General features: G+C 52.8%; 1 protein-coding gene across 2 annotated transcripts in view; it reads left to right on the top strand.

The window, feature by feature from the left end:
* Positions 1–11,444: 11,444 nt before the first annotated feature.
* MYH7B (myosin heavy chain 7B) overlaps positions 11,445–21,040 on the top strand; it is a 28,279-nt gene continuing 18,683 nt past the window's right edge. The window contains exons 1-11 of one of the 2 annotated variants that reach the window (XM_075108792.1): positions 11,445–11,596; positions 12,302–12,405; positions 14,154–14,297; positions 14,401–14,557; positions 14,662–14,689; positions 15,836–15,932; positions 16,776–16,799; positions 18,714–18,806; positions 19,593–19,656; positions 19,774–19,872; positions 20,923–21,026. In XM_075108792.1, coding sequence (XP_074964893.1) covers positions 11,500–11,596; positions 12,302–12,405; positions 14,154–14,297; positions 14,401–14,557; positions 14,662–14,689; positions 15,836–15,932; positions 16,776–16,799; positions 18,714–18,806; positions 19,593–19,656; positions 19,774–19,872; positions 20,923–21,026 — 1,011 coding nt within the window. In that variant the 5' untranslated portion in view covers positions 11,445–11,499. Of the gene's footprint in view, positions 11,597–12,301; positions 12,406–14,153; positions 14,298–14,400; positions 14,558–14,661; positions 14,690–15,835; positions 15,933–16,775; positions 16,800–18,713; positions 18,807–19,592; positions 19,657–19,773; positions 19,873–20,922; positions 21,027–21,040 lie in introns of those variants that run through there. The other variant, XM_075108793.1, reaches the window with a different exon arrangement.

Genomic DNA, 21,040 nt, shown 5'->3' with positions numbered 1-21,040 from the left:
AGTCGGTGACTCTGGCCCCCCAGGGAGCCCATGGTGCTCGAGCCCAGCCTCGGGGTGACCACCAGCATCCTTGCAGGTGCACAAAGGGAGATCTTGCAAACCTCTGCCTTTCCCACAGGGGAGGGAGCCTCCTCTGAGGGAAGAGAGCTGAAGCAACACCCCATCTCCATTTGATGCTAACCAATTCATTCAAAATTATCCCAGCTTGGAGGGACCCATCAGGCCTGAAAGGCAGTCCTGAGGAGCTGGGCAGGCGAGCTCGCCCCTGCTCTGCCTTTCTTTTCCTAGAGTGTCTTGGTGTTTTTGCCATGGAGAACTTGTAACCTGGACCGTGGTTTACTGCACACTGTGAACCTCCCCCAGAGTACCTACTGCAAGCCCCCAGCGTCATTTCTGAGGCTCCTGTGAACCAAAAGCAATGGAAAACATCATCATGTTAACTCTTCGGCACTTTACCTTGTACTGATGCTGCATCATCTGTTGCCTTCGTGGGAGCAGAAATTCACCCTTTGCAGGCAGGGGAAGACAGGGGAACTGCAAGCCTGGCTTTGGAAATTAAAGAGCCCGACTGAACTGTTATTGAAAACATCTTCATCTTTTCCATTTCTTCAGCACCTTCATTGCCTGCATCCTTTTGCTGCACTGCCCAAACAGGACCTGGAAAAGGGGGTCGCCGGGGGTACCTCGATGCAGCCCAGCCCGTTGGCAGCCCCCGTCGCAGGTGTGCCCCCATTGTTCCCAGAGAGGCTGCTGAACGTGCCCGGGTGTGCCCGGGGGGACATCCTCGACCATGTGCCAAGCAGCGGTAGGGAGACACTCACAAGTCCTCAGCAGTCTCTGGGACACCCTGGGGCATAATGCAAGCTGATATTTTTCTCCCACTTTAGATGTGTACTTACACTCACTTTGTCTCAGTTCATCAGGAGATAGGGTTGCTCTCTGCTCTCGTTTTGGGCAGATCCGAGGCTGGGGGCTGTTCTGTGCCTCTTCAGTTGAGTACCTCTGTTAATCTCAGATTTCAGAACAGTTTCATATACTTTATTTCCCAGCAATAGGGCTCAAAATGGCAGTGTGACAAATCAGGAGGGATATTTCTGCAGGAACATGTCTGTATTAGGAACAGATAACATTTGTTTATGTGTAAATAAATCTAAACCAAACCAGGTCCTTCCTCCTTTTTTGTTTAAATACACAAATGAACTGTCAGTCCTACCTTGCTCTGCACTTCAAATAAATGTAATAAAATGAAACAACCCTAAGTTTGCCAGTAAGGTACCATCAACACGACAGTGTAGTTAGAAAAGAGATTTATTTTCATCTCTCGGCAATCATTTTTTTGATTGCAATTGCGTTTGCGATTTGCAAAATGCAACAATTCCACACAAGGCAATCATTTGTGTACCCACTGGAGTAATGTAATTACTTACGCACTTTCACAGCACATCTACGATATAACTGTGAGGCTCCAACAAAAGCAGTGCAGCTGGACTTGGTTTGTGACCTGCGTTATGAGTGTTTGAAATCATCGACTGCTGGTGAAGAGAGGGTTGCGTGACGCTTGTGTGTAGCCAGCAGAACAACGGCTGAACGCCAGCCTCAAATCTGCATCTTTATTTGGGCTTAATTTTTCACTAAGGCACCTTTGGGAGCAGAATGAGTAAATCCACGTCTGATGCTCGGATCCTGCAATCACAAAACCAGGAAACAATTATTTCATTGACTCCAGCGTGCTGCCCATGGACACTGGTTTCTTCTGTCCGCTCTACCAGTGGGGATTAGCTCGGCCATTTCCTCACATCAGGGAATGAGAGAGGGAAGGGGCTGGTCTCTAACCCAACCTCCCGCTCACAGTGGTCCCTAGCATGAGAGCAGGGTGGCTGTGTCTTTACTTAGCCAAGCTTTGAAAACCTCCCAGGATGGAGACCTCCCCCTCTCCTTGGTGACCTATCCCAGGGCTGTAAGATACATCACTGGACTGCCTGGAAGAGCAGGTTCCTTCCTCGCTTGGCTGCTGACCTGATGACTTTTTGCAAGTGACTTTATCCTTTCCTTGGCTTCCCATCTGCCTTAAGTGCTACTGTTATCCAGCAGCAAAAGCAGCACCAAGTCTGGAACTGCACCAGGCACCAAGCCCTGCAGGAAGCACTTCACCCAAGAGCCTGTCTGTGCAGGAGAGTCCCGGACCCATTTAACCTGCAGAGAGGCTGTGGGTGGATTAAGACTGCATATATATATACATACATATATATTACCCTAGAGCATGGCAGCTGAGGAGGGTGCCAGGCTCACACACGCATGCTGTGCTTACACGTGTGCTGCTCATGCCCTCAGCCATGCCTACACCCTGGGGCAGCAAGGGAAAGCCCCAGGCAGGGGGACCCCGCCGTGGGATGTGTGAAGAGGAGGGTGTGAAGGCAGCCTCGCACCCTGGGACGTGCCTGCCTGTGGTGGAGGGATTTCTCCAGCAAGCACTGGGCAGTGCCTGTTGTTACACTCGGTCACCCTCCATAGACGGATCATCCCCGTTTGCCAGGCCAAGCCATGAGACAACCAGCTCTTTATCCTATTACACCAGTGTTAGGAGTTGTCCAGGTCACCGCAAGCCTCTTAGCTCTCTGAACTAAAGCTCTGCGATTATAGCTCTCTAATGCACCCAGCTTGTCTCTTTTCTGGTCTCGGGAGTCCTATTCCTCCCTCTCTGCCATCCCTTTGATCGGTAACTGTGGATTCACACCTTAATTAATACAGATCCAGGCTGTGAATTTGGAAGTGGACAGGTAGGTCCAGTCTGGTCTTGCTGGAAAACTGTCCTGCACTGGAGGCCCGCTTAGACCCCACCACAGGGGTCTGTTCACCCACATGTTGGTCAAGGGGTGGAAGTGAAGAACAAAGTCCAAGAGTTTTAATGACAATGCAGAAGGACAGAGTTTACTCAAACAGAAGCGTTTCCCCTCTCAATCCTCAGTCCTGGCAGGGTCCTGAGTCCTCTCTTCTCTCCATTTGCTCTGAGAGTCTGAGAAAGCACATAAAAAGCTTGAATTTCTAAGCAAATAATTGCAAAAATGGTCCAGTTTCATTGCAAGTAAGTTGGAAAAAGGTGCTGCCCTGTCCTCTGGAACTCCCACAACGAATGCACCCTGCTGTGACTGGGAAAACTTTTTATAGAGAGCTCTGGCTTACCTTTTCTTTCTCTTTTCCAAATTGAGTCTGGAGAATGAGATCTTTTCAAAGTATTCCAGTAGCCCGGGAAGGATTTGTACATGCAGATAGCCCATAACCTCTGCTGCAGCATAAGAGAGCTGCGAAGCAGCTCAGAGAAGGTTAAATGATAAAAAAATATGGCAGACATGGTAAGTATTTGGCATGTTGCATGCAACAAAAGATGAACAACAGCAACTGGGACATTATCTTATTTTGCTAAAAATAGAGTCCCGCAAAGTTTAAAGAAAAGCACTTTAAACTTGTAAACCTCTCCTCTGGCTGTTAAACGGTCTTCAGGGATGGGATGTGTGGCTTTGGGATGTCGCATCCCCTTTCAAAGGCTGCCCAGGGCTCAGACAATTGAAACTCAATACAACATCAGCCACGACGGGGGGGGGTGGGGGGGGCGAGAAATAGTTCTGGCAAGACCCTGCTTTTCTAACTCATCAGAATATGATGCATGAACAGGAGCTTTGCAGCAGGTACGTCGCCCACTCAGCCACATCCTGGGCCCGGGATGCCCACGGCACAGCCCAGGTTCCCCAGCCATGCCGGGCACAGGCAGCCCGGCACCGAGCGCGCTGGCAGAGCCACCAGAAAGCGAGCAGGTTGTTTGCCCACGATGCTGCCGAGTTATGCACGGGCATTTGATACACTGCAGCTGACGGGCCGGTTGCAGAGCTGGGAGCCTGGCTGCCCATCTATGCCTTCAGAGAATCGCTCATCAACTGCACGCGGGCGTGCTCACTTCCCCAGTACCCTGTAATGGGGACAAAAAAATAAATCCCCCAATTCTCCCTTGCTCTAAGACCAACATAGCCGAGTCTGAGGTTTTGGCCAATGCTGTTGTATCTCAGGATATTTATGCATTAATGCAGGAACTGGTTTTTGCGATAGAGTAGTACCAAAGCCATTAACTTGATCCTGGGAGCGGAGGGGATGATGTGATGTTCGTCACCAGCCAAATAAAGAGAGAACAATAGGGCTATTTTTGTGGAGGAGAGTTCAGAGGGGTCCCTGGGGAGCCGAACCTCTCACTACCCCATCATGCACAAGAAAAACAAGACGGAGCTCTTGCACCCTGGCTTCTCTGTCATATAAATACCAGCTTCAGCCAGGGCATGAAAGAAATCTATTGTCTCTAAGGCCGCATTTCGATGTGAAATGCTCTGGTAAGGCCAGCAATCTTAAACCCCCCACACGTGTGCCTATTGTTTGAAGTGCAGAACAATTGAAGGGTGCTCTCATGGGCTAAAGATAGAAAGGCAGCTGGTGCTGTCCTTTTCCCTGTAACTGAGAATAAAACAATACCCAAGTATTGTCTGCATTGCTGGAGTGATGACATTGGAGTCTCTGCCAAAAGAGCATCTAAAAGATCAATGAAACCCAGGTTATTTATAAATGGGTAGTGTCATTTCTTCCCCAAAGTAATTTCACTTCCTTAGCTTTTCCACCAGGCCTTTCTGCGCCGTGAAGTGGCCACGGAGTGAGGTATAAATAGCACTGAGCCAGGCTGCGAGAGAGGCAGCAGGACTGGCTGGTGGAAGACAAAACTGCCTTGCTGAACCTGCCTTTGGCTGCACCTTTACTTCCCTGAGCTGTGCCCAAGCTTCTGCAGCACCAGGATGGGGACCAGACGTGGATGCTGAACCCCTTCTGCTGGGGGGGAGCAGGTCCCTGCAGGCGCAGCCACCATGCCAGTTGTGCACCGACCCAGCAACTGGTCCCCTGGGGCCAGAGTCCCACCAACACCAGGACTTGCTTCCCAGAGTAGCTTTTAGGGAGGTTTATTTCTCCCACCAGCGAACAGGCAGTAGCATGGGCTACGTGTGTGTGTCCAGCTCAGCTGCTGCGCTGGGATGCCCAAATGTCGTGGGGCAGAGCCTTGCTTAGGGACAGGGGACATCTTGTAGGGGAAAGCCGCTGTCCCCGAGGCGGTGTCCCACCAGGGCATATCCAGACTAGAGGCTGGAAATCAGACATTGCTGATGGCTGATGGGCCACAGTGATGCGGGAAAGTCTCCTGTCGCGATGTGAGGACATGCAGGAATATTGCTGCATCCTAGGTGGCAGCCAGTCTTGAGGAAGGTTCAGGTCCCATGAGGAACTCCCATGTTTTTTGCCACTTGAACAGCTGTCCCTTGTCATGAGAGGATAAGCTGAGCTCAACCTAGTGTAAGGCTTGATGACCAAGGGCAGTGGAGTGGGGAGGAGAAGCTGAGCAGTGGCTGAGCCCCCATGAGCAGAAGGCTGGCTCAACAGGCTGGGAAAGCAAAGCCATGGCCTTCATCAGGTCAAGGAAACAACTGTCTTGTGGCTAATGGCCGCTTCCATCAGCTTATCTCCTCAACACCACCCTAGTCTAGTTTCCCGTGGAGAAAGAGACCGTGTGTGAGGAGTGGAGAGAGCAGGAAGCTGTGATGGGATCATCCTGAGGACTGATGCTCTGCAAGCGGCTGGTTGTGTGGGCCGGGTGTATGTGCCACCCACCCTCGTGCTCCCAGATCTCAAAGCAGATGAAAACTGATGCAAAACCACAAACAGCTAGGGCACTGCAGGGGCAGACCCTGCACACGGACCGGCAGAACCATGTCCCAGCTGTGGTTCTGCTCCATCTCAGCGCCTCTCTTGCAGCTTCCAAGGCAGATCTTGGCTGTGATTTCCAATGGCTGCTGTGTGCCAGGGTCTGTCCTGGCAGGCCAGCTGCAGTTAAGGTGCTATTAAGTATTCAAATGAACAGGGCAAGATTCTGTGTTCTCTCATTGTTTTGAAGTGCATTGGCAAGACCTCAAGCATCTTCACTGAAGGCTCACACATTCCTGTAATTTTTGTAGTGTTTAGTACAACCTTCATTCCTAAACAGATGCTTTACAGTGGCAATCCCCAGAAGAAAACCCCTCGAACCACAAAGCTGGTAAATTCAAAGCAAACAAACAAAACCTCTCCAATTTCCCCAGCCTCCAGGTGGTCTCACTGCCTCCATGCCTGCTTGGAGACTTGCTTGCTAAGTCTGGACACTAATTTCTCACATCATATCTCTTCCAGGTACTTTCTCAATCTTCATATTAATTTTGGAGACTTTCTGCATGCAGAGTAAGCACAATACCCCGAGGCTCAGCCGCCAGTGTGCCTATGCTGCCCAAGCCTCGTGCCATGGCAAGGTGTGTACGGCTGCACCAAGGAGGTCATGGCAGCAGCAGCTTCATGCATGAAGGGTTATAGAGGCAGCACTTCACCCCTGGCCAGAGGACAGCCAGCTCAGGACAGGGTGACCAGCACTGTCCCTGGGCTGAGATGTCCACGCAGCAGGCCACTCGTGCTGGGAAGTGCCCAGGGTGCTGTGAGATGAGGGGATAACCCCATCCCAAGCCCCACGGGAGCATCTCCCCTTTGGGGTCCCTGCAGTAGCATCGCTGCTGCACCCACCTCCTGCTGATGTTGAGGGGTGCATGGAAAGCTGTGCTGTGGTGGTGGCTGCTGTCCCTCTTGTCATGGTAGGACAGGGCTGTAGAATCTAGGGGTTTGCTTTGGAGGGAGCCTTGCATGGCCAGGCTGAGCCAGAGGGACGCTGTCGGACTGGCAGTGCTGGCCTGTCACCTCTGCCTGTCTCGCTGTAAGCAGACATTCTTGCTTGATGGAAATATGCCTGAAATAGCTCCTCTGCAGATTGTCTTTATCTAATCAGCCACCTTCGCACTCACCTCCAGTGCATTTCAGGGAGCTGATAACGGTGATATGTTAAGTGTGGAAACCTCTAGTGAACTGCCCAGCATGTAGAGTAATTCTCCTTCCTGCCACTTATCAGAGCCTGCTAATGGGAAACATTCCTCCCAGGGGTCAGGGAGCAGCCAGGGGATTTCTCTGGAGAGGACAGCTGAGCTCCTGGCACCCTCCTGGCTCTCTGGGGCTGGGTAGGAGCTGATCTGACCACAAAATGCTCGTTGGAGGGGCAGCTGGTGGTGTCCTGTCTCATGGGGAGAGGCTTGTCCAGCCCTCAGGGGCATGGCTGAGGAGCCCCATCCTTTTCCATCATATCATGGGACACCAACGGGGCAAGCACAGAGTGACAGGGGGAAGAACGGGGGTGACTCAGTGACCAGGAGAGGTGCTCCCACTACTGAGGATGGTTGTGCAGGGCTGGTGGGACATTCAGGCAGGCTGTTCACTTCAGGCAATAAAAAGCTCCCCTCCGCTCAGGCTAAAGCCGTGGGTTCCTCGCTGTGCCCGTGGGGTCTCGTGGGAGGTCTATAGGAGCCCTCTGAGATCCCTGCCCCACTGAGGATGCCCCATCACACCTGCCTGAGCAGGGCCCAGCTCAGGCCTTGCCAGCAGCGAGGAAGAGCTTCCTACCGCCCTGAAAACCACATCACAAACACCAGCGCCGAAAAGGCCTGAACCCAGCGGAAGTGCACTTCAGCAGCTGCTGGAGCAACCATTCCACATTTCCCTTTCTACAGATCTGCTCGGCCTTTGATGGACCCTGCTGGAACCTCTTCAAAGAAGAAGAGAAACTAGGGCGAACAGAAGGAACTACAGAAGGAATCTCCGAAAATAAAATCGCTTTAAAGATAAGGCAGGGGAGGGGGTGAGCAGAGCGCGGGGCGAGTACATGCCCTGAGAAGAATGTGTGAGGCTGGGCCAGCTGGTAGGTCTGGGCAGAGAGCTCATCCCACTGCCGGGGCACTCGTGGCAAAGGTACTTGGCACTGGACCCACCAAAGGCCTTGGATCCCTCCAGGGTGTGGGTGGAAACCTGACTCCGAGCCCAGGACAGACAGGCAGCAGACCACCATGGTAACCTCTGAGGGACCTGTGGTCCACCAGTGCCTGTGGCTCTTCAGGACACTGAAACTCTGCCATCTTGGCAAGGTTGAGCACCTCTGTGATGCTGTGGTCAAGGGATCTCAGGACTGGTGTCACCATGATGGTCTCCCCAGGGGAGTTGCAATAGACACACCCACAGAGCCCAGCTCTACACCAACTACTGCCAAATCCCCATGAGGACCTGAGCTTCTGAACACCAGCCTGGTGAGAAAGCCCACATGGGACATAGACATGGGAGCTTGCACCCTGTTTTAGCCTGATGTGCTCAAAGTCACCTTGTTCATGCACAGACTCCCCTTCATGGGAGCATTTTAATTCACTGGGAAGACTGGAACCATGCAAAGCCCCTACGTTACACTGTGCGGCCAATGAAAGCAACATCACTGAGCCCAGCCATCTTCTGTGCTGGGGCTCCAGCCACAGGGGACAGGTCTGGAGTCCACCTCCATCCCATCAGTCTCCCAGACTTCACTCCAAAGCAGGGTGGGAGGGCAGAGGACCCGCCTGTCGGAGGTGTGTGGAGGAGATGGCACTGGGAACCCAGACTTGCAGGGTGTAACAGCAAAGCGTGCCTGCGTGCTGGATGGAAAGACTGAACACTGCTGGGGCTTCAGCAGAAACCCCCTTCAGTGCCTGGCTTAGGTTCAGGGCAGGTCCTGGGGCTGCAAAAATCTCTCTGCAGCCTGGGCTGTGTGCCCAGCCTGAAGCCACATGCCCTAAGAAGCTCTTGGTGCTGCAATTCTGGCTGTGACAGAGGCCATGCCACATGCAGCCTGGGCACAGCCCTGTACAGCTCATCTTTAATCACCCCGTGCCTCAGTTTCCCCTACTCTCAGGAGGCTACAACGACCCCAAGTTACTTTGGGGCATGAGGGTACTGAATGGGGAACAGCAAAACCCTGCATCCATGGGCCCTGGTTCTCCAGTAACACCTCGGTGGGGTTATTTCTGATTTCTATGTCCCCAGCAGATGACCACACGGCTGGGGAGCCAAGAGGCGGTTTGGCACCGAGGCATTCCCCAGCCAAGGATGGGGGAAGCAGCCGTCCAGACCATCTAGGGGGGCCAGATGCTCCTCCTCTCAGCACGTGCATGTGGGGGTCCCAAGTCACCCAGCTCTGGTTAGGCTGATTTCCAGCTCTGGAGGCAGCTGCAGCTCGTTTCACACAAGTCTGCATTGAATCCAAGCAGCCCACGAGTGCCCCTGCTCCCACAGGGGACACGGAGTGTCTTTGTGTCCGGGAAGGAGCAGAGCAGCGCTGCAGAGAGGAGTGGCCGTGTTCCCCGGGGGCTGAGCGGTGGCAGCCCACCCTGGCTGGGCGTGCACACGCCGGCAGCAATCGCCGGGCTGTTCCGGGGGGCCCTTTGCCCTGGGAAGGTGTGTGCTGGTCCTGCTCTTGACAGCGGCATGTCCTGGCCTGGCGTGGGCAGGGGGGAGATGGGGTGCAAAAAACCATCTAGCCCTGCTATGCTTTTTAAATGCACCAGAGCAAACGCAAAGAAAGGAGTGGAGCACTTGATGGACAGGCATGAGGGTCCTTCGGGGAGGCAGCAACGTAGCCAGCCCAGAGGGCAGAAACCTCACTGCAATTCATATGCCAGCAACTAAAATGGCTTTTCCTTGAGCCTGGCACAGAAATCCCTGTGGCATGGGTGTAGGTCTGGCTGCCCCCCTCCGGGTCCCATTCCCATCTGGGACAGCCCATGGTAGTGCTGTCAGGACAGAGGGGTGCTCTGGGCTGCCATCTCTGTGTTGTACATAGTGTCTCTGGGTGCTGCCCAGGTGAAATAATGTAGAGGAAACCCAGAAGCCTCTCTGTAGAGAGAGCTTTAATCTGGTCTAGCCATGAACCAAACTCTCAAGCCAAGGCGGGCGAGCTCTGGGAGCAGGACCTTGGGGTCCCGGCAGAGCCCATCCATGTCAGCAAGACAGAGCAGGTGGCTTAAGCCCATGCGCTGCTATGGCTGCGGGGCGCATCCCACCCCTCTGACAAAACCATCGAGATTCACTTGCCTATAACCAGAAAAGAAAATTCTGGTGCTCATGAGGTTTGGTCTTAAATGGGCAGCAGCCGGTGTGCCTCGGGAAACAAGCTGAGCCCTTTGAGAAGAAGACAGGGAGGTAGGAGAGGCCAAGCCCCGAGGTCCTTCCCTAGTCCCCGGCTTCTGGTCAGTCTGGCTGGGGAGAGGCTGAACCAGAGCTGAGCAAGAGGTTGGGATGCTCCAGCTTGGAAAACCAGTGGCTGCACACATCCCGCTAGGCAGCAGCTCTCCCGGCGGGATGCAAGGAAGAAGCAGGAGGACCAATTGCTTAGGTGCAGGAGGAAACGGTGAAGTTCTTGTTCCTCTGCTCTCTGCTGGAGCAGGCAGCATGGGCAGGCTTGGAGTGCTGATCTGCCTCCCGGAGCTGGAGCCTCTCACTCTGCCTTTGTACTCGCCTGACAATACAGGAATAAAAATAACCAGGCTGCATTTGCAGAGAGATAAAAGCGAAGTTTGCCTTTTGTGTCTCTCCAGGCAGTGGGACAGCAGCACCAATGGAGCTGTGTGGACATGACACATGGGAATTTCTGACATATCTTTTCCCACTCTGACCTTGACAGACACAATAAAAAGGGGCTTTGCTGCACGCACACAGCCACTCAGTCCTATCACCAAGGTTGGTAATAAAGAGCATGTCTGTGTGCACGCTTGTCCTCTGCTACTAACCCTCTTCACCTCTGCAGGGTGGATGTTCCTGGAGGAAGGGGCTGACTCTAGCGGTATAGGGGAGGGTGGGACAGACCTGGATCAAGAGCATTTTTGCTAAGGTCTGCACGCTTTGCCAAGTTGCTGGCTATCAGCAGTGGCTATGTTCGTGATAGCTGTGGCGTTTTGTAGCTCTGCTGTGTGATACCGCGTTAGACAGATTTTTAGAAAGCACTCTCATAAAAGTGCTTTTACAATCAGCTGTCACAGTGGTCTTCTAGAAGGGGTCTTCCCAGGGGTAAAACCTCCAGTCTTGCTTTTATCTTCCTGCAGTTTCACTCTACAGCATAGACCGGGTCTTTGCAGAGGTTTTCTGCAGGGCACCAGGGCTCCAACAGGTCTGTAGAGCTGGGTTTTTAGCTGAATTTATCAAGAAAAGGGGTGTTGTTGGCAATCTCTGATGATGCCTAAAATGCGAATGCGGATTTTGACACAAAAGTGATGCTGGCTCGCCCAGCTGGCACGTGCAATGTGGGGCTGATAGCAGCAGAAGGGAAAGTGTTCAGTAATTGTCTTGTTATTATAGTTATTAGCTAGTATTGTTGTCGCTGTCTTCTCTCACTCTCTAAAATTAAAAGCGCATTTGATGACTGTGTTGCTCTTGGTTAGCAGCCCCGTGGCGGGTGCTTTCCCTGTGCACTGACTCCTTGTCCCTTCCCTCCTTTCAGCATTCAGGTGTCTTTCATTCTTCCTTCGCTGTTGCCAACTCTTCCTCCAGCTGGGCAAGATGTCTATGCTGGACATGAGCGAGTTTGGGGAGGCTGCTGAATACCTCCGGAAAAGCTACACAGAGCAGTTGAAGCTTCAGACAATCCCGTTCGATGGTAAGACCCCACGGCAGCTCTCAGCACAGTACCGGGGAGCCCTTGGCCACGGCTGTCTTTGGAGTGCGTCCCCGTCCCTTTCCCAGTGCTGGTACCCATGGTATTGCAGTGCTGCAGAACTGCCCCCATCACCCTGAAGGACAGGAAGCTCTCAGAAGTAGGAAAAGCAGGTTTTTGACTGTCCCTTTTTCTGCTGAGGTGTGGGCAGCGGCGGCTGTTGGTCTCCCCCGACCCTGAGGGGCAGGAGGGCTGAGGGAGATGGGCTGAGGGACTGGCAGCAAAGCCTTCTCCAGCTCTGTTTTAGTTTGGAGGCGCCTACTCTGTCCCAGCCACCCCGCTGTTCTGCAGCTCACCATGCTCGAGGCTCCAGGGCCCAGCTTTCTCCTCTTGGCTTGGCAAACAAGGGGAGGTTTGCTTTCTCTCGCCGTCCTTTTTTCATGACGGTCCGAGTACAAGCACACATGAAACAACAGAGTTCCGTCAGACTAAAAGTTGACCCTGGCAAATTAAACAGCCACCAAACACAAAAAAGGCAAAGAAATCCCAGCTCCTATGACCAAGAGCATAAGAAGGAATAATCACCGTCCTTCCACGTTATCAGACTGCATTTATGTGGCTTTCAGTTGACAGTTTTGAATGGTTTCCTACATTTCAACCTGTTTTGTGTCTTCCCTTCCCTTCCCTTCCCTCTTTTTTCTCCTCCAGGAAAGAAGCGAGCTTGGATCCCAGATGAGAAAGAAGCTTATATTGAAGTGGAAATCAAAGAAAGCTCTGGTGGCAAAGTCACTGTGGAAACCAAAAATAAGGAAGTAAGCAAAATACCTTTCACTTTCCAAGGGCTAACAAGTGTGTGCGGAGGGGGGGGATACGTGTGACAAGATCACGTCTGAAACTAGCCAAGCTCTTGCTGATAACCCTTCTACGCTCCTCCATCAGTCATGCCCCGAGGGGACACACACCACAGTGTGTCAGGACACGTAGGCCAATTACTTGCCAAGAGTGGCAACGGTTCAGCATCCCCCCATCGAGTGATTGCTTTCAAGCACAGTTTACTGTGTGAGACAGACCGAAGGGGGACGGTCGGGCTGGGGCCGTGGGAGGAAGGTCTGCCTGAAGTCAGCGCCTGCCCCAGCACAGACCTTTGCAATGCTGAACCGCTGCCTGGCTCATCTCAAAGGTCAAAGCAAGAGGTAAGGGGCCAGCTGGCCAGTTCCTGTTGTTTTAGCTGAGGTTTGCAGCAGAGTAAGCAGTGCTGTTGGGAGAAAAGGCGCTGGGCAAAGAGGTAGGACCAGCTACGTCTAGTGGTGAGGCTCCAGCTTTCCAGCAGCAGGAGGGAGGCAAAGCGAGCAACAGTCAGCCGATGTTTGTCAAGATGATATCAAGTACAAATACCTGCAAATGAGCTTAATTAATATTCTTTTCTCGGGTATGCGAGTCGTGTGGCCTTGCAACATCATTGCACTAGTGCAAAACTGGGAAAAAAACCAAGGACCTGACCAGGCCATAGATGGTAGACTTTGTTATTTCTATTTCTTGGCTAGTCTAGTCATGTCTGCTGAATTTAAAATAAGTATACATAGTCGTCTTTGAAAAGTGTCAAGGTTTGGAAAATATTTTTGTTTGAAATCGGGGTAAAAAACCTTTTGCTATCCCAAAAGAAAATTTACTGGGGGTGTGTGTCAATTTGAAAAGTTTATTCTGATGTTTAAAATACTGTGGTTAAAGATCTTCAGCTTCTGCAAACAAAGCTGTTTCCAAACCTTTTTGCCATTGTCTATTGAAACTGTTTGTTTGTTGTTTTTTTTTTAATTAATAATTTGTCATGGATTTACAAAATCTAAAACTGTACCTGCTTTCCCTGGGTCACCATTTCCAGCAGAAACAGTTTCAAGAAACATAACCCCACCCTTATCCTTCTATCTACCTTCCCACTTTTAACACCTAACATTTTTTAACACCACGCTTTTCCTATTACACATAAAAAAAACTCTTTGAAAGGTTTCATTTAATCTTTATTAACAAGACCATTTGCTAAATCCATCTTCTTCTCTTCAGGCGAGATATGTAATGCGATAGTTTCCCAGCGCTTGGCTTTGCGGGATTAAATAAATCCAGTTATCAGTGATGGGGTACAGGCTTCAGCTGTTTGCCCAAATAACCAGGATCTCTCCAAGCGAAAGACTGCACTGCTGCTGGGTTTTAGGCTGTGAAGAAGAGTGCAGGATGGGGGTGTCGAGCCCATTGTGGGGTGACATCTTGGTGCCCCCCGGCTTGGACCCCCTCCGCCAGGCTCATCCGCAGCCCATGTCCCTGGGGAGGGGACAGGCTTGGGGCTTGCTTTTCCCAGGTGGACTTTGTGGCTGGGGTGCTGGCAGGGCTCCCCTAGCCTTGTCACCCCAAAATGGAGGGCAACCCTGTCTGGAGGACAGTGGCCACGGGGCCAGGGATGTCCCCAGCATGGGACTGTCAGCATGTCCACCCACCCAGTGGGTTTTGGGGGGAGAGGGTGTGTGGTGGGTGCTGGGGTCCATCTAACGTGTCCCCCCTCCTCCGGAAGACACGGGTGGTGAAGGAGGATGAGGTGCAGCCCATGAATCCCCCCAAGTTCGACATGATCGAGGACATGGCCATGCTGACGCACCTCAACGAGGCCTCCGTGCTCTACAACCTGAAGCGCCGCTACTCCCATTGGATGATCTATGTAAGCCGATGGCACCCAGGGCACCGGGGGTCACCCGTGGGGTGGGGAGGTGAAGGGGTGTCGGGGCCCCTCCATCCCTCATCCACCACCTTTCCTCCTGCAGACCTACTCGGGGCTCTTCTGTGTCACCATCAACCCCTACAAGTGGCTGCCCGTCTACACCGCGACCGTGGTGGCAGCCTACAAGGGCAAGCGGCGCTCCGAGGCGCCCCCGCACATCTACTCCATCGCCGACAACGCTTACAACGACATGCTGCGCAGTAAGCCCTCACCTTGGGGACCCCCATTTTTGGGGGGTCCAGGCTCCTAGGGCAGGGGGTGAGACGGGCAGCACCAGCCTAATGCCTTGCTCCTTCTCTTCCAGACCGTGAAAACCAGTCCATGCTTATCACGTAAGTGCCCCTCCATTCCCTTGCCCTGCCTGGCCCCGTGTGAGCGCTCGAGGCCGCCCGTGCTGCCCTCCCAGGGGGGCCCTGATCCAGCACCCCGTGCCCTGGGAGGGCCCCCCCGGCCGCGTGCCCCCGACGCCGGCAGCTGCTGGCCCCCCCGTCCCTTCCCGCCCAGCCTGCCGCCGCGCCAGGTGACAAAGCCCTGCGCGGGCCTGGCGGGCAGGCTCCCCCGCACCCCGACAGCTGCGGAAGCTGCCGTGGGGCGCTCCAGCCGCTGCCGTCCTCCGACGAGTGAGGGGGAAGGAGAGATGGAGGCCAAGGCCGGAGGGAGATGGCGGCAGCGGCCGGAGGGGCGGCGGTGGGGGAGGAGGGTGACGTGGGAGGGTGTAGGCCAGGTTGATTTCAAGTGACATATAGATAAGGGCTATATAAAGGACTCTAAAGGACCCTATGCCGCTGCCAGGAGCCACGGACATTTTTAGCCTTGGCCATAGCCTAATTAGGAAAGGCAGGGGCTGCGGAGAGATGCTTGGCGCGTGTACGGCTGCGGCTCCGCTCCCCAGCTCCCCCCGGGCTCTTTGTGATCTGGGATTACAATGGGAGAGCAGCTAACTATAGGCATGAGCTCAGTGGGGCCCGCCGGCGCCCGCACCCCGCGCCGGGCACGCCGGGCCCCACGCTCGCCCAGGCAGGATTCGCCCCAGCACGGTGCCGCTGCCATCTCCAAGCCCCCCCAACAAAGCGGGGTGGGCTGAAACTACCCGAGCGGGAACAGTCGAAGCCAGTTCCTGGCTGATCCCCGACAGCTGAAGCCCCGGGGCCAGGGCCGTGCAGCCTTGGTGGGCGCCAGCACCTCCCACCATATCTGCGGCGGGCAGCTGACCCCCCGCGGCACCTTCGAGGAGGCAGGCAGAGCCTGGGCTTGCAGCCGGAGGACACGGCGACGATGGAGCTGGGTTTCGCTCTAAAGACAAGCACGTACAGCCCCAGCCTGGAGGGGATTGATAGTGCTGGCCTCCCCATCCCTCCGATACTTTGCTTCTCCCTCCTGGCACAATGAGCGGGGTGGCAAGTCGGCAGGGTCTCTGTTTGAAGTGTTGTCTGTTCTTTGCCTCATGTCCTTGATCTGTGTATTTCTGTTACTCTAAGCGGAGAATCTGGTGCTGGTAAGACTGTAAACACCAAGCGGGTCATTCAGTACTTTGCCATTGTCGCAGCCTTGGGCGACACGCCGGGCAAGAAATTAGTAAGACCCTCTTTTGAAACAAGTTCTTGCTGTTTTCTTCCTTTCTTTATTTCCCTCCCCCCCCCCGCCCCTTTCTTCTTCTTTTTACTTTTTTTTTTCTTCCCCCAACTTTTTGCATTTGGAAGCGTGTTTTCGTCTTACCCACCCAGGGCTTGGCTTCTCCCTGACTTTTGAACAAGCAAGGCTTGAAATTATTCTGCTCAAGGGGAAATGGATTTTTTTTTATGTGGCTGCTCGATCTGCGCAGCCTGGAAGGGGTGCTTTAGATAGTCTCTTTATCTTCTCTTCCTCCTTCAACACCCCACAGATCTTCTTCTTAAGGAGCATTAAAAGAACGGAGTAAACCTGCCATTTCCCACCTTGCCTCTTTTAAGCCTTGCTTTTCGTCCTTTTCTCCTTTTTTTCTCCTCTTGTTCATTTTGACCCTTTTCTACCTTATGCTTTTCTTGCTCTTGTTTTGATTCTTGCATTTCTTTGGTGCTGGTTTTTTTTGAGCTGCCCTTGCAATTGCTTATTTCTTCTTGATACATTGAGGGCCCAGCCTGCTTTTCCCTTGTAGAAGCAAACTGGCTCCTTTAGGTATCAGACAAGCAATACTTCTGCATTATTTTCTTTACTCTTCTTTGGGTTTGGATTTAACTGTTCTTGCATTTTGACGCATTTCTTTATTGAGCTAATCTATTTAACAACTTTTTGGCATCTCTTATAAATTTTAATCCTCCCATTTTTTCTTGGACGGTTTTTGGCACTAAATGGTCATGCCCTGCTTTTCTGACCATGCTTCTTGTGGTTCTTGCCTGGCTTTTCTGGGTTTCTAAAGACAATTTTCTTTCCTTTCTCTAGGCAGCTGTTGCCACTAAAACTGGGGTAAGTGTTGTAGACTCCTAATCTTTAGTGCTGAGGACAAGGTTCTGCTGCACCACAGAGCTACAGCGGGGTGATGGGGAATGCCTGTGTGGGGCATCTGCCTTGGGTCTGGGAGCGAGGGCCACCCCAGCACCTGGGCAGCATTTAGTTCTCCGCTTGGCTTTGTATCTCCCACCTTCCCATAGTTTGAAGCTTTAGTGTTTCATCTCTTTGTGACCTTTTACCTTTCTGAGTCCAACCTCTCCTTCAAGGGATCATTACTCTTCAAACGCTCATTTCTAACCAGCACAGTGTTTGCCTGGGGGCGGTGTGGGCTCCTCCAAAGATAAGGTGAAGCCTCCACTCTCTGAGCCCTTAGTGTTTCCCCAGCCTCGAAGCCCAGCTGAGGGCAGCGGTGCTGAGGGGCAGGGGAAGAGCCTCTTTGGCACAGGCAGCAAGGTGGTCTGGCTGCAGACCAGGGCCCTGATGAAGCCTGGACATGCCACCCCCTGCAAAGACCTGAAGTGTCTCAGTCCACCACATCGCAGGCAGCTGATGATGGGGTGCATTTCTGAGGTGCTTGCTCAGCTCCAAGGAAACAACCGAGTGCCTTTGGAAATCCAGCAAAGGTTCAGTCCCTGGCACTCCAAGCACCCCAAGGGCTCAGCTGTTTCAGCAGCTCAGTCATATGTCCTTGGCCCTCAGTTTCTCTCCCTGAGCACTGAGGGACAGACTGTAACTGATGCACACTCTTGGTCAGGGGATGCTCATTAACCCATGAGTCTCAGTCCTCCAGGGCAAACTTACTAAGAGTGAGATAGCTGGGGGCTGAATCTGTGGGTCCCAGGGCAGCCCATGGGGCAGCCCCCATTGACTCTCACAGGCCAGGAAATTTAAAGATAACACATCAAAGGATATCCAAGTGACAAAATACAGTTTGCAGTAAAGCTGTGGTTCACAGCTGCTCCCTGTCTCTTTTGCCCTGTACATGCCTGGACCTGCAGAGGTGGGGAGCAGTCATGGGCTCAACATTGAAAGGAAAGCACGGCTCTTGGTGGGCAGAGCCCAGAGCTGGTGTTTCTCACCTGAGGAAAGCCCTATGGACTGTAGTGTGTCAGAGCATGGGCAAAAGCTCTCATGAAAAACCCTGCAGGTGCCTGTGCCACCAAACTATACTGCTGTTGTCAAACCCTGCTGTCCTTCGTGTGGCTTGGCACGAGTCTCTTGCTTCTCTCCTTGAATTCTTGTCCTGCTTTGCCTGCATTAGGTGGAGGCTGTCTCTTTATCTTTGAACGGTGCATGTGAAACATGAATGAAAAAACAAGGTTAGGGGAAGATTAATCTTGGGGCTTTCTCAGGAGAGCTCCAGTGAGTTCAGCAGATCATGCCAGCTGGGACCTGCGGTGTGTTCACATCACACTGACCCTGCTGTGCATGTTGTTTGTGCAGGGAATCGTAGATCAAGCCTGTTTTCTGGATCTCTTCTTTTGCAACGTACGGTCATTTGACCTGTCCAAGACTTTGGTTTGGTGGAAGAGGAAATGCCTGGCAGAGTCACAGAGCCTGAAGTGTTTCGGACTGTTGTGGTGACAATGCTTGCTTCCTCTTGGTTTGCATATTGTAGCAGCCTAAGAAAGGGGCTAAGGACTGCTGTGTGCAGAGGGGACGGTAGCCTGGATCTTCAGAGGAACCAGTTTAGGCAAGGAGAAGCCCACAGAGAGCACTGCTACAAAACCTAACTCTACTGACCCCTAAACCGAGCTGCATTGCCTCATGAGACAAGGAGATGCCTCAGGAGCAGCAGACTCTTAAAGACAGCTAACGAGCACCAGGCAGATGGTGCAAGGAGCCCCACTCTCTGTTTCCCTGTGTTCTTGGTAACAGATCCCCTCTGGCTGGGTGGGAGCTGACACATCCTTTGGTTTTATTTTCCAGGGCACCCTCGAAGATCAAATTATTGAGGCTAACCCAGCTATGGAAGCTTTCGGCAATGCCAAAACCATAAGAAATGACAACTCCTCGCGTTTTGTAAGTGTCTTAGCAGAGAGCTGATGTGCTGCGTTTACGTAAGCGGAACACATTGCTTGTGGTATTGTGTTTTTGTACGGTGTGAGCCAAAAGCACGTAGCAGGAAGATACCGCTGCTTCCCAGTGGGAATGGGCTGCCGAGGCCGAGCTGCTTCTGGCTACATCAGTGCAGTAAATGGTGTGCTGGTCAGAATGAATCACCCTGGTGTCATGGCCTGTGGCTGGAGAGAAGTCCCTTATGGGACCAGAGTTGAGAGGTCCAGTAAGCACAGCCTGGAACGCTGGAGCTGGGACAGACAAGTGTGCCCCTTCCAGGGAGCAGCATCGTTTTTGCTAAGTCCAGCCTGGGTCTGCTGGGGGATGCAGAGCTCCTCAGCCACAGGGGCTTTGATGCATATTCTTGTGCCATGGAGGGAAAGGAGACACTCCTGGGTGAGATTCCTCAGCACACCACAGAGCAGGAGGCTGTGGGCAGACTTAGTATCTCGCTGCCTCGCAGAAGTGCTTAGCTTTAAGAACAGGCCTAAGGACAGGCATTTTTCTGCTGTGAGTGAAATTTATGCCTGCCTAAAGCCTTAGGCGATGCGGTATGGCCCTCTGCACATTACAAACCAGAGAACTTCACGCACCTACCCCTCACAAAGCCCAGTAACTTGCCTGGCATCAGCAGAAGCTTGACAAGTGGGAAACTACCAGTGTCTTGTTGTTGTCTGAGGTTTCCAGGAGCTGTTCAGAATTGTAGCTGTGTAGCCAAGCCCAGCACTTACCTCCTGTGCACGTTTTCAGGGCAAGTTCATCCGGATCCATTTTGGCCCCTCAGGGAAGCTGGCCTCCGCAGACATCGACATCTGTGAGTAAATGCGTGCCAGCTGCAGTGGGGAGGGATTTTATCTATTTGTGCTGATGCTGGGTCAGCTCCAGGAAGGAACAAGCCCTCCTCTAACCCCTCTGCTCTATTTGATTCTAGATCTTCTGGAAAAATCAAGAGTGATTTTCCAGCAACCCAAAGAGCGAAGCTACCACATCTACTACCAGATCCTCTCTGGGAAGAAACCAGAGCTGCAAGGTAAGGTGGGCAAAGATGCAACATAGCCTTTATAGCACGATGGCCTAAAAATAGCCACAAAGAGCTCTGTTGTCAGCTTTGGGGTCCACAGAGAATGAGCAAACCCAGCTCACCGGGCAGGTACTGCCCTTGAATGCTTTGCAGTCTGCACAGAATCATAGGGTTGGTAGATAAGTCAGGGTGGAAGGGATTTCAAGAGGTCATCTAGTCCAGCTTCCTTTATCCTCACAGTCTGAGAAGCCAGACTAAAGCTCTTTCCGCAACTGTCTAGCAGCAAAGAAGTAGTCACTCAGGGTTCATGTGCAGGTGGGAGCATGCTTTGTAAAGCTGCCTTGCATAGAGTCCTCACTGTGTCGTGGGTACAGCGCTGACCTCAACATGTGCAGGCTGGAGATTTACTTACTTTGGAGTAGGGGTTTTGAAGTCTACCCTGAGCTCCTTCAGCCACCCTAGTGAGATGACCTGTTTCAGGTGAGCTTGAAAACAGCTGCACAGCTCACTCAGCAGCAGCCCTGGTGTAGACATGTCCTAGATGTGTTCCCCAGGACAGTCCCAGCTGACCTGAATTTGCACTGGGGCAGTCCTGTGCTCTGAGCAGCCCTGCCCTCCGGATGCCAGGTGACACGGCGTGCACAGGAAACCTTTCCACGCTGCAGAAAGATGGCTGGCACAGTCCCCTGGGGTGGTCAGCCTCTTGGCTGAGGGCTCTTGAGCTTATTGCTGGCTTGAGAACAATACCTTATTAGGCAGGTCTGGAGAGCTGTGCAGAGCAGTAATCTTATCTGGTGGTCACAAGGACATGGATGGCCACTTCTAAATCAGTCTGCAGCTGAGCCATGTCCCAAGATAGCAAGCAGGAGGCACATCACAGAAAAGATGGACCCACGTGTGGGCCTGCCTGGCCTTGAAAAGCTGTTCCTACCAATGGCTGATGCCCTCTAGTTGAGGCTGGTGAAGCCTTACCTCTTCATCTGTGTCCAGGGTTGCCCCTCTGCTCCAGCTTTGTCTCTGTCAGACTGGCCTCACCGCCTGCATGTCTTTCCCCAACAGATATGCTGCTGCTCTCCCTCAACCCCTACGACTACCACTTCTGTTCTCAGGGTGTAACAACTGTGGACAACCTAGATGATGGTGAAGAACTCATGGCAACGGATGTACGTGTGCTTCC

The sequence above is a fragment of the Phalacrocorax aristotelis genome, chromosome 13 (assembly GCF_949628215.1).
Source record: "Phalacrocorax aristotelis chromosome 13, bGulAri2.1, whole genome shotgun sequence".
In the NCBI taxonomy this organism is placed as follows: domain Eukaryota; kingdom Metazoa; phylum Chordata; class Aves; order Suliformes; family Phalacrocoracidae; genus Phalacrocorax; species Phalacrocorax aristotelis.
The sequence above is the reverse complement of the archived record's forward strand: the minus strand, read 5'-3'. Positions and strand labels throughout refer to the sequence as shown.